At 43.3% G+C, this 12,266-nt stretch overlaps 1 protein-coding gene across 3 annotated transcripts; it reads left to right on the forward strand.

The window, feature by feature from the left end:
• Positions 1–2,847: 2,847 nt before the first annotated feature.
• On the forward strand, positions 2,848–8,093 carry LOC148899762 (uncharacterized). 3 transcript variants are annotated; one of them, XM_088995229.1, is made up of 3 exons: positions 2,848–3,323; positions 3,930–4,193; positions 4,670–8,093. In XM_088995229.1, the coding sequence occupies exons 1-3, from the start codon at positions 3,146–3,148 to the stop codon at positions 6,193–6,195; spliced, it is 1,968 nt and encodes a 655-aa protein (XP_088851355.1). In that variant the 5' UTR covers positions 2,848–3,145; the 3' UTR covers positions 6,196–8,093. The 3 variants fall into 3 exon arrangements, with proteins under 3 accessions (XP_088851355.1, XP_088851357.1, XP_088851356.1); XM_088995231.1 differs by having other exon boundaries at positions 4,673–8,093; XM_088995230.1 differs by having other exon boundaries at positions 3,933–4,193.
• The last annotated feature ends 4,173 nt before the right edge of the window (positions 8,094–12,266 follow it).

The following is a 12,266-nucleotide window of genomic DNA, read 5'->3' on the forward strand; positions in this document are numbered from 1 at the left end:
TATAATATATGAGTATATAAAAGTTTTCCAAATGGAAGGCACACCACATTATAAGGCATGACAGTGGAGGCTGCATGGCTTACACACCACTATTGTGGCTCAATATATACAGTACAATCAAATACATATTGATTTATATAGCGCGTATAAGGCGCAGGGTCATCTTTGGAAGAAAATCAAGGCTTTTGGGTGCACCACATACATTGGAAAATACGGTACTTCATTTTGTTCATGGTATGTCCATCAAAACTTGAATGCAAAAAGTCATCTAATCGAAAGTAATCTCGCTATCTAGCTGGCTATTGATTAGTTATACGGCTACCTAGATAGTATTAGCTATATGGCTGGCTCGCTAGCTATCTAGCTAGCTATCGATTAGTTATACGGGGACCTATCTAGCTGTCTATCAATTAGCTATCTGTTAGCTAGCCAGCTTTCTATCTATTTGAGTTACTTCCGGGTTGAGTGAACGCTGGCGCGTGTGGCTGCCGCTACTTGCCGACAGACAAACTGATCCTGTGACTGTAAAGTGACCTTGAAAGTTTTGAAAGGCGCTTTGAAATGAAATGTCTGATTATTATGATTGCTAAGATTCATATCCATTGTGAGTCACTTATTTGAACAATCTTTGGTGCCTCGTATGTACATGATGACACTTATTTGTACACTTTATAACGATTGTATCTTTTTTTGTGTTTTTTTAACTTTGAAGAGTATATATAATCATTCATATGTCTTTTTAGTACACAAAGTGTTTCCTGTGAACTGAATGCACATTTGAAAATTCAACATGTTTATGATTCGCTGAGGTGAACCGTCTTGAATGTTCATGTGGGTGTCATTCAAATTGAAGTTTGTTGATGTCAAGCCATCAAGATGGAGGTTAGATGCGCAGATTTCAAGTGACTAACAATGCCTTACAATTCTTTGTACTTTTCAAACGACATTGATATTTGTTATTAATTTGTGTTGTTCTTTTGACTTCATGATGGCACCGCGAGAGTGGCTGCCTTTACAGCAGGTCCCGTATTTTATTTTTCTACTTCTTCCTTTCCTTTCCTATTACTTTCATAACTTGTCAATGTCAATTTTTACACTGCGAGACTAATAAAGGTCAATCCAATCCAATTTTATCGATTGACAAGTTGAAATATGGGTATTTTTTCACAGGTATATATCTTTGACATTGATCAACATTTGGATGGTGTTTTTAGCCTCATTTTAAGTAGCTGTAATGTTAAAAATCGTTTGGCTTGAGCTCCTGACCAGGACTTTGTCCTGGACCGACCAGGGCCTGCGGCACTTGGACCCCGATGTATTACTCTGCTTTTCTGGTTTCAAAAGTTGCCACGTATCGATATTTTTCTCATCTTCTTTTTTCCTTTTCCCCTCAGGTGTCGCCACAGCGAATCAATGTCCTCCATCTATCCCGGTTTTATGCATCCTCTTCTCTCACAACCTCCTCTTTGGTCTTCCTCTCGGTCTCCTGCCTGGCAGTTCAAGGCTCAGCATCCTTCTCCCGATATAGTCACTTTCTCTCCTCTGGACATGTCCAAACCATCTCAGTCTGGCCTCTCTGACTTTCTCTCCAAAGCCTCTAATATGAGTTGTCCCTCTAATGTACTCATTCGTGATCCTATCTAACCTGGTCACTCCCAAAGAAAACCTCAACATCTTCAGCTCTGCTACCTCCAGCTCTGCTTCCTGTCTTTTCTTCAGTGGCACTGTCTCCAGTCCAAACATCATGGCTGGTCTCACCACTGTTTTATACACTTTTCCTTTCATCCTCGCTGAAACCCTTCTATCACACATCACACCTGACATTTTTCTCCAGCCGCTCCAGCGTGCCTGGATACGCTTCTTCACCTCTTTTCCACACTCTCCATTGCTCTGGACAGTTGACCCCAAGTACTTAAAATCCTCCACCTTCTTTATCTATTTTCCCTGTAGCATCACTCTTGCACTTGGATCCCTCTCATTCACACACATATATTCCGTCTTGCTGCGACTGATCTTCATTCCTCCCCTTTCAAGGGCATATCTCCACAGCTCTAGTTTCTCCGCCACCTGTTCCCCGTTCTCGCTACAGATCACAATGTCATCTGCAAACATCATGGTCCAAGAAGATTCTTGTCTAACATCGTCTGTCAGCCTGTCCATCACCATGGGCTCAGAGCTGACCCCTGGTGGAGTTCTACCTCCACCTTGAATTCCTCAGTCATACCGACAGCAGACCTCACAACTGTCTTACAGTCATGATACATGTTTTGCACCGCTCTAACATACTTTTCCGTCACTCCAGACTTCCTCATGCAATACCACAGCTCTTCTCTGGGCACCCTGTCATACGCTTTCTCCAGATCTACAAAGACAATGCAATTCCTTCTGACCTTCTCTGTACTTCTCTATCAGCATTCTTCAAGCAAACACTGCATCTGTCGTACTCTTTTTTGGCATGAAGCCATACTGCTGCTCACAAATGTTCACTTCTGCTCTTAGTCTAGCTTCAAATACTCTTTCCCAGAGTTTCATTGTATGGCTCATCAACTTTATTCCTCTGTAATTAGTACAACTCTGCACATCTTCTTTGTTCTTAAAAATGGGCACGCGTACACTTCGTCTCCATTCTTCAGGCATCTGTTCACCATCTAAGATCTTGTTGAATAACCCAGTCAGGAACACCACCGCCACCTCTCCAAGACACTTACCTCGATTGGTAAATCATCAGGCTCGAGTGCCTTTCCCCCCTTCATCCACTTCAGCGAAGTTTCAAAACTTTTGTTGATTGTTTTTTTATTTTATTTATTTCGTTTTTCAAACTTAAAAATGTGTCCTTTTGTTCATTCTATATGCATGCTATATGCATGCTATATGCTATAACATTCCAACATGCTTAGCGGCCATACACATGCGCCTGATTCAAGTTTGCCTTCGAGAAAACGGTCTGCCACAATCTGAACGATACCACCGAGCAGATCGGCCACTTGCAATATGGCGGAGCCTCACACGTGTTCAGCAACTGTGAGGCGGATCAAGGCGCTCTCAGGGATTCTCGCGTTTTTCCAGGTGACGTCAACAATACGAGACCAGAGTTAGGCAGACGCCGCTTCCAATCCAAAACTAGAAAGAACCTCGAGTCGTCGATATGTTGAAAGAGTTGGTGAGGGAAAGGCTGCTTGCGGCCGCCGACGAAATCTTCGGACTATTCCAGACGACCGTGGCTTCGTACGAGGAGCAACTTCGTCGAGCGAGGGAAGAGAGCGAGCGACACCGACGGCAACTGGAGGCGGTTTGCAAGACCCGGGTTGAGATATGCCTCGAAGGTTTGTCCGCCATACTTGGATTCGGCATTCGCGGCGCTCGATTCGGCGGGAAAGACGACGCCAACGCTCTATTTTGTTGAAACAAAAGCCCATAGGCTTCTGTTTAGATTTCGGCCTATGCGTGCACGTTACCGGGCCGCACGAGACACCGAACGCCTGAATTTGAATTGAAAGACGTGATTCGCCGCGCTTTCATTTGAATGTACAAACAACACCGTTGGACGGCCGATATCTTGGATTTTGCTTTCAGCCAATTGGAACACCGCTTTGTTGTCACGTGGCAGAGACAACGCCGTACCTGATTAGCTCACTACGAGTGTTGAGGTCTGATTTACTTCTAGAAGCTCCACGAGCTATTCAAAACCAGTGGTTTTGTTTGCTTTTGTTATGTTTTGATTGCAGTGGTGTTTGTTTTTTTCTTTTACTTTGTTTGCCATTTGAAAACAAATGTGAAAAAAACTAGCGTTTAGGTCTTGGTATGAACACATCGATGATTTTTTTCCTTTGCAGTTGAGATAAAAATGTCCACTCTGCCCCGCTTGCCCCTCCATCATTTTCTTAATGTGTAAATTACTTCCTGCTTTTGTCTGATCGGTTGTCGGGAAGAAGGTCCTGACGTGAAATCGAGGAGATCTGCTTTGGAGGAGCTTGGGTATTCACAAGCCCCCCACGTTAAAGAGGAAGAGAAGGAGGCCAATGTCAGCAGTTTGCCCCAAGATGGCGTCCCAGAGGAGAGTGGCGACGACAGACATCCACCACCCGAGGGGTCACAGCTTCATCGTGCGATCGGTGTGAGCGAGGATTGCTGCGGGACGCCCCCCTTGGGGCATCACACAGAAGAAGCTTTGGGGAGCACCGCTAATTGTGAAGGTAACGACACATACTGATAAAAATGGCAGCCGCAAAAAAAACATTTCCCGCAGCTCAATTATGGGCACGTTTTAGGATCAGACAAATGGGAAAAAAACATTTCATTTCAAATTTCAGATTTTGATGTCATAATATAATAACAATACGTTTTATTTCTAAGCGCCTTTCAAAACTCTCAAGGACACTTTACAGTCACGGTATTCAAATCTTTAGTGAATGGGCCAAAAGTCTGAGATTAGAAATCCCGACCGATCTATTTTGATTTCAATTCTGTTTTAGTTTGCATTTTAAGCTCCTTTAAAGTTTCTTTGAGTGTGATGGAAAGCGCTTTCACATCATCAAATATATCTGTATCATATTGGACTTGGGTTCAGCGAGCAAATCGAAATTGGACAGGGGGGGGTCAAAGGGCCACTTCTGCAACGGATTATGGTCAAAAACCCAAGTTTGACTGTATTTGCGTCGCTTGCGTCCAGCAGATCTCCAGCGGATGATCGGCGGTCTGGAAGAAACTCCCCCTCAGCCGCCGTGGGGGCACTCCGTTTTGGAGCTGGAGCGTCCGCGTGGCTCCTCCCATTTTGAGGCCGATGTCAACCCGACTGGCGGCCGCCTGAAAAGCGAAGCGAGTGAAGACGAATCGTCTGAGTGGTCTGAAGCGTCGCTGCCAGACGACCCCCTGGCACCAATGTCGGACGCCGACAAGCAAGGAGAGCACAAAACGTGGCCAGGCTCTCCGAAAAAGGTCCCCGGCAAGAAAAGGTCCCGCAAACGCCATAAGTGTCCTGCTCCCAAGGAGCGTTTCTGCTGCGCCGTTTGCGGTAAAAACTTCACTCACAATTCCGACTCAATGAGACACATGAAAATCCACACGGGAGAAAAATCCTATTGCTGCTCGCTTTGCTACAAGGCATTTTCTCGGAAGGAAAATATTACAGTCCACATGAGGACGCACACGGGCGAAAAGCCCTACCCATGCCCCGTTTGCGGCAAAACGTTCACTTACAAGTCGCACTTGATGAGCCACACAAAAATCCACACTGGAGAAAAGCCCTTCGGCTGCTCCCTTTGCGGTAAAATGTTCCTTCACAATTGCGACTTGATCAAACACGGTAGAACCCACACGGGAGAAAAACCCTTTTGCTGCTCGGTTTGCGGCAAGGCCTTTTCTCAGAAGGGAACCATGAACATCCACATGCGGACGCACACGGGAGAAAAGCCCTACCCATGCTCCGTTTGCGGTAAAAAGTTCACTTGCAAGTCGCACTTGATGAGCCACATGAAAATCCACGTGGGAGAAAAACCCTTTTGCTGCTCAGTTTGCGGCAAGGCCTTTTCTCAGAAGGGACATATGAACATCCACATGAGGACGCATACGGGAGAAAAACCCTTTGGCTGCTCCCTTTGCGGTAAAATGTTCCTTCACAATTCCGACTTGATCAAACACGGTAGAACCCACACGGGAGAAAAACCCTTTTGCTGCTCGGTTTGCAGCAAGGCCTTTTCTCAGAAGGGAACCATGAACATCCACATGCGGACGCACACGGGAGAAAAGCCCTACCCATGCTCCGTTTGCGGTAAAAAGTTCACTTGCACGTCGCACTTGATGAGCCACATGAAAATCCACGTGGGAGCAAAACCCTTTTGCTGCTCAGTTTGCGGCAAGGCCTTTTCTCAGAAGGGACATATGAACATCCACATGAGGACGCATACGGGAGAAAAACCCTTTGGCTGCTCCCTTTGTGGTAAAATGTTCCTTCGCAATTCCGACTTGATCAGACACGGTAGAACCCACACAGGAGAGAAACCCTTTTGCTGTTCAGTTTGCGGCAAGGTCTTTTCTCAGAAGGGAACCATGAACATACACATGAGGACGCACGCGGGAGAAAAGCCCTTCGCTAGCCGAGTGTGTGGCGAAAGCTTCTCCCATAACGTCAGTTTGGCTTCGCACGGCCGCACGCACCACGCGACAAGTAAACCACATGCAGCGACTGGTGCTTTGTGATCCCTCGACTGGAGTGCCTGATTTTTATTTCTTATAATAATAATTATTATGATACATTTAATTTAGAAGCCCCTTTGAACACTCTCAGGGACACTTTACAGTCACGGGATATTTTTTCTGCTGGTGAGTAGCGGCAGCCACATGCGCCGACATTCACTCAACTTGGAAGTAACATAAAGTAAACATTTGAAACATGCATCTCAAAATTGAGTTGGCATTGAAAACTGAAATTGACTATTCACTGAACTTCACTTTTATCAACACTTTAACCTTTTCCTCACAGAAGAAGTCATCTTTTTTTAGATTTGTCACCACTATTTAATATTTTTTAATTTGAAAATCGCCATTTTTAGAATAATGGGGGCTTCATTTGGTCAATTAGTGTTTTTTACTTTATGCAACTTCCGGGTTGAGTGAACCCTGGCGCGTGTGGCTGCCGCTGCTCACCCGCAAAAAAAATATCTGTTGAATGTAAAGTGTCCTTGAGAGTTTTGAAATGCGCTGAGAAATGAAATGTATTATTATTATTATTATTATTATTACAGTAAAGTCTCGTTATATCGATATCGGTTATATCGATAGTACCGCTTATTACGATACTATTTTCATTTCCCTTGCACATTTCTAGTCTTTTTATGTATAATTAGTACCGTTTAGTACAGGGTTGTCAAAGTCATTTTTTCCGCGGGCCACATTGTAGTTATGGTTTCCTCTCGAGGGCCGTTATGAATTTGGGGAACCCATTAGAATGTTTAAATCCCTTCAAATATTACATGTAGAGCACACAGCAAATTAATGAATAACTCGTTTTCAAATCTGAAGTCAAGAATAATGACTTTTATTGTGGTTGACATCCAAAAATATGAAATTTTGGCTCAGATTTTAGCAATCATCATGGAATTTAACAAGTTTGATTTGCTTTCGCGGGCTGAAAAAAATGATGTGGCGGGCCTTGACTTTGACACCTGTGGTTTAGTACGATACCCAGTTATTACGATAATCCGGTTATTACGGTGCTCCTTTTCATCCCCCGCCGGCCATTTTGCTGTTTATATCGATACATCGGTCGCGCCATTGGTCGACTTGGTCACGTGTCTTGGTCACGTGACAGGCCATCGGTCGCGCCATTGGTCAACTTGGTCACGTGTCTTGTTTACGTGACACGCCATCGGTCACGCCATTGGTCGACTTGGTTACGTGACACGCCATCGGTCGTGTCATTGGTCGACTTGGTCACGTGAGTTTGTTACGTGACCAGCACCCGTGGAGCAGAGCCATTTTCATTTTCAGACGCTAGCTCGTGTGTAGCAGACGAGATTGAAGTGTTTGTGTTAAAAGGTAAAAATGGGAAGCAGAAGTAGATTGATGACTTTTTTAAATTGTAGACATAATACAGTAAGATGTAAGCGTTGCAGTTTCCCTGTTGTGTTATGTACATGCCCACTGTACTGTATATGAATGCAATCGTTTTTTGCAACAATGTTTCTTGTTTTGTCTGCTGAAGCGTGATGATTTTGAAAATTATTAACATTCCATACTGTGTATTAAAGGACAACCGATGTCACTTTTTAGTCAAATGCAAAACACCAATAAAAATGACTTCACGCCAAGACGTCTTGCATTGCTTATGAATCCAAACAATGGCTTCAGATTCGGATAATATCCTTTCTTGTTGCACATCCAGTTATGAATATGATTCAAATACACTGTCGTTCTGAAGATGAAAGCATACATGTTTGCAATCATTAAAGAATTATTTGTGACATTTTGAGGCAACATAGGGGGAACATCTCTCACCCCCCCAAAAAAAGAGGCACAAAATGGGAGCTCATGGCCAGCTCCGTTTCTTATATGGCGCTTGGCTGCCCTCTTTTGGCGGCTTTTGTTAATGCAGTTTGGCGCAGGATCGGATATATGGACATTTTTTTCCAACTCCGGAGAATATCCATATAGCGAGACTTTACTGTATTATTATTATTATTATTATAGTGTTCCTAATTGACCTCTAGATGGCAGCACTTAGCATAGATAACAGGGCTACTGCACAATGGATTCATTCTACATGCTTGCCAGACATTATCGATTTTATGATAATGTCATATCGATTTCCGGCTGCCGGCCGGAAGAAAATTGACCACGTGGTCGCATTTGGCCCCCATGCCGGACTTTGGACATGTTTGATCTAATAATAATAATAACAGTAATAATAATAATAATACATTTCATTTATAAGCGCCTTTCAAAAGTCTCAACGTCACTTTTGTTATGAAAAAAAAAAACGCAATGAGTGGAAATTTCGGAAGTGATCTCGTCAAAGCATACCTGCCAAGTTCAGTGATACCTCAGCTAACGAACTTAATTGGTTCCCAGAAAGTGTGTAAGGCCAAAAGTTTGTCTGCTGAACTTTGAATCTTAGCTGATATGATAATTAATCGTGGTCAAAGATGTGATTTGATTCATATCAATTGTGAGTCATTTATTTGAACAATCTTGGTGCCTCATATGTACATGACACTTTTTTGTACAGTTTGTAACGATTGTATCTTTTTGTGTGTTTTTTTTTTACTTTGAAGACTATACAGTGAGACCTCAACTTACGAATGCCTTATAATACGAACTTTTCATCTTACGAACGTCAAATGTATGAAAATTAAGCCTTATAATAAGCACTATTTTCATAATACACACCCACCACGGCCGGTCCATCAAGCACACAACCTTCGGATTTGGCGGAGTGATCTTCGGCGGAAGCACACGACCAAACAGCGTTCCAGCCGGCGCTACCGTCCACACCCCCTCTCATTGAATGCACACATCGATCGCCTACTTGGAGTTTTTTGCTGATAATTTTACTATTATGGGACTGAAAAATAAACACCACAGGCTCGTGTTCAGCCTCAGTTCAAATGTGGTGCGTTACTATGAATAAATTGAAGAAACTACCAGCCGTACACGTCTACTCTGCTCTGTTTATTTGTCATCCAAGACTTGGGGTGCGTTCAGGTTCGAAAATGGCGCACGTCTTATGACTCTAGGCCAGGGGTCGGGAACCTATGGCTCTTTTGATGATTGCATATGGCTCGCCGATAAATCTAAATACATATTCTCGCTTTTTTCTGTTCATTTTCTGTTGGGGCTGCGGTTGGCGGAAAGTGCAATTTTGATTGGATGACACTGACCGACGTTGGCGGAAAGCGCAATTTTGATTGGATGATACTGGCCGTCAGTTGAAACAGGTAAACGCCCATTTAAATGTGCCCGAGGAGTCAAAACAAAGTACACTTCAGCTTGAATACACCGAGGATTTGCCTTTGTGGAGAGAAAAGGTTCTGATTCTAATTTGCAATGGAACAATACCATCGATGAAACAGTCGAATCTCAATTACATTATAACAAGCCCCATGTTAACGTTAGAAACAATATACTTCTGTGAGAAGTATGTTGCATAGCAAGTATGGAAGCTAATGAGCCGTGTGCAAGCTAGCTAGCATTAACTTCGCGTATGGAGCCGGCAAGTTGACTTTCATTCCGATCGTTCCACTGGATTTTTACCAACATGAACGGAAAAGCATTCATGTTAACGGTGAGTACTATCACAAAGTTATTTTGAATATTAAATTCTGACATTTTGTTGAAAAGTGGCCGTCCGTGCGTGTGTGTGTTTATTATGCATAGGACAAGGTAGGTTGTGTGTAGTTTTAAGGCTTATTTAGTTGAAAAGTATATTTTATGGGAACCCGGGAACGGATTATTCCCATTTTATATTTTCCTATGGGAATTTTTTTTTTTTAGATACACACTTTTCGCCTTACACAATGTGTCTGGGAACCAATTAAGTTTGTAAGTTGAGGTCTCACTGTACAACTATTTTTTGAATGTTGCTGTGCCGATGAACATTTACTGAGCATCTTCATCTTTATTGAGTTCATAGAGTTGCTTGTTCTGTAGCCACAAGGAGACATAAGCCAGTGTCTTATTGTGCCGGTCCCAAGCCCTGATAAATACAAAGAGTTGTGTCAGGAAGGGCAACCAACGTAAAAGCTTGGCCAAAACAAACATGCGAATCAAGCCTCTGAAGATGGAGGACACTGTTTCGCTGTGGCGACCCCTTGAAGGGAAAAGCCGAAAGGAAAAGTAGAAGACCGCAATTGGCTGCCACATGATTCACCATCACGTTATTTATGTAGTTTTGCTTCTAATTTAGCGATCAACACTGTGTTTTCAGACGAAACAAAGTACCCAAAATGCACTGTGTATCGCTTTCTCGGTTAGGGGAGTCAGCAATGTGACGTGACAAAATTACAGTCAAGGAGAAGGAGATCATTGAGAAATACGAACGAGGTGGGCGTGTTGATCCCCTAATCACCGGGACATTTCAACGAGTCGCTGTCACCTCACCAGTGACATGATTACGACGCCTCGCGCCTCGCCAGTGTCTTGAACTTGCCAGCACAAGAGTTTGCTTCACCCGAGGTGATTGTTAGCCGTGATTGCGTAAGTTTGTTGCTTTCCGGGATCGCGGGTGTGCCATTTTATTTTGCCTGGATTGATAGGCTGGACGGATCGCACCCGCCCGCCTTCTTTTGTCACTTTTTTTCCGGGTCCGTGGAATCATCAGACTCGCGCCTTTTGTTGTAATAAAATCTCTGCCAGCACCTACGGGACTTGAAGTGGATGCAGATGACACAGAGGAGCTTGTTGCTGACCATAATGAGGTCCAAAACACAGATTTTATTTGCCTTCAAGAGGACAAGCAGAAGCAGGCCATTTAGGAGTTGATGCGCTGGCTTTTATTGAACAGTTCCACCCAGAAAAGGCTGTGAGAATCATGAACATGATGAATGATAATGTGATACCTCAGTTTCATAAGACCTTACAAGTCAGAAAGCAACAGGTGTCAATTAAGAGCCATCAACGACAATCACAAATGTAAATAAAGTGACTTTATTATACAGTGCAGTGTATTTCTTTCATTAAAATACAATAGCACATTTATTATACAGTAAAGTCTCGTTATATCGATATTCAAGGGAGTCCGAAAAAATATCGATATAACCGGGACTATCGATATATCCGACCCTGTTTGCATGTAATTTTCTCCGCGCGTGCATAGAAATAGTATCGATATAACCGGGACTATTGATATATCCGATATCGATATAACGAGACTTTACTGTATATAGAATAAGGTATGTTGTGTGTAGTTTTAAGGCTTATTTAGTTAAAAATTATATTTTATGGAGACCTGGGAACGGATTATTCTCCTTTTAATGGTTTTCTATGGGGGAAAAAAAATTGGGATCCGCACTTTTCGCCTTACACACTGTTTCTGGGAACCAATTAAGTTCGTAAGCCAAGGTCTCACTGTAGGTGGGTTTTAACATACAGTAAAGTCTCGTTATATCGATATTCAAGGGAGTCCGAAAAAATATCGATATAACCGGGACTATCGATATATCCGACCCTGTTTGCATGTAATTTTCTCCGTGCGTGCATAGAAATAGTATCGATATAACCGAGACTATCGATATATCCGATATCGATATAACGAGACTTTACTGTATGTCATGATCTGGTTGGCAACCAACGGGGGGCGCTGTCGGCCCCGCCTGCACCTGCACAGGTGCTGGTCGTCCCGATCAGATTGGCGACCAGCGGGTAGCGACGTCAGCCCTGCCGGCAGCCTCGCAGGTGGTGGTCGTTATAATCAATGTCACTTAAAATGACACCCGGCACGACCATCCGGTGCCGGTCCATTGTTTGTTTGCTGCTTGTTTGCTGCATGCATTGTGTACGTGTTTGTTTAACCTTGGCGGATTTTTACACTTGGTTTTCTTTTGCTACTTTGTATTTTTTTCATTCAGATCATTTTGATGTTTTACATTTTGTTACTGCTGACTTTTATTTTAATACAATTTGTCAAACAACCTCCTGCTCCCTCCTGCCTGCTTTTTGGGATCCGAACCCGCCATCACCACCTCGCAAACCGTGACAACATATCACTGTAGGTGGCCTCTCAACATATTTTTCTGCACAGTTAACATTTTGTAAACAGTTGGCAACATACATTA

Source organism: Hippocampus bargibanti, linkage group LG04 (genome assembly GCF_051943395.1).
Source record: "Hippocampus bargibanti isolate YZ-2025 linkage group LG04, ASM5194339v1, whole genome shotgun sequence".
Classification (NCBI taxonomy): Eukaryota; Metazoa; Chordata; class Actinopteri; order Syngnathiformes; family Syngnathidae; genus Hippocampus; species Hippocampus bargibanti.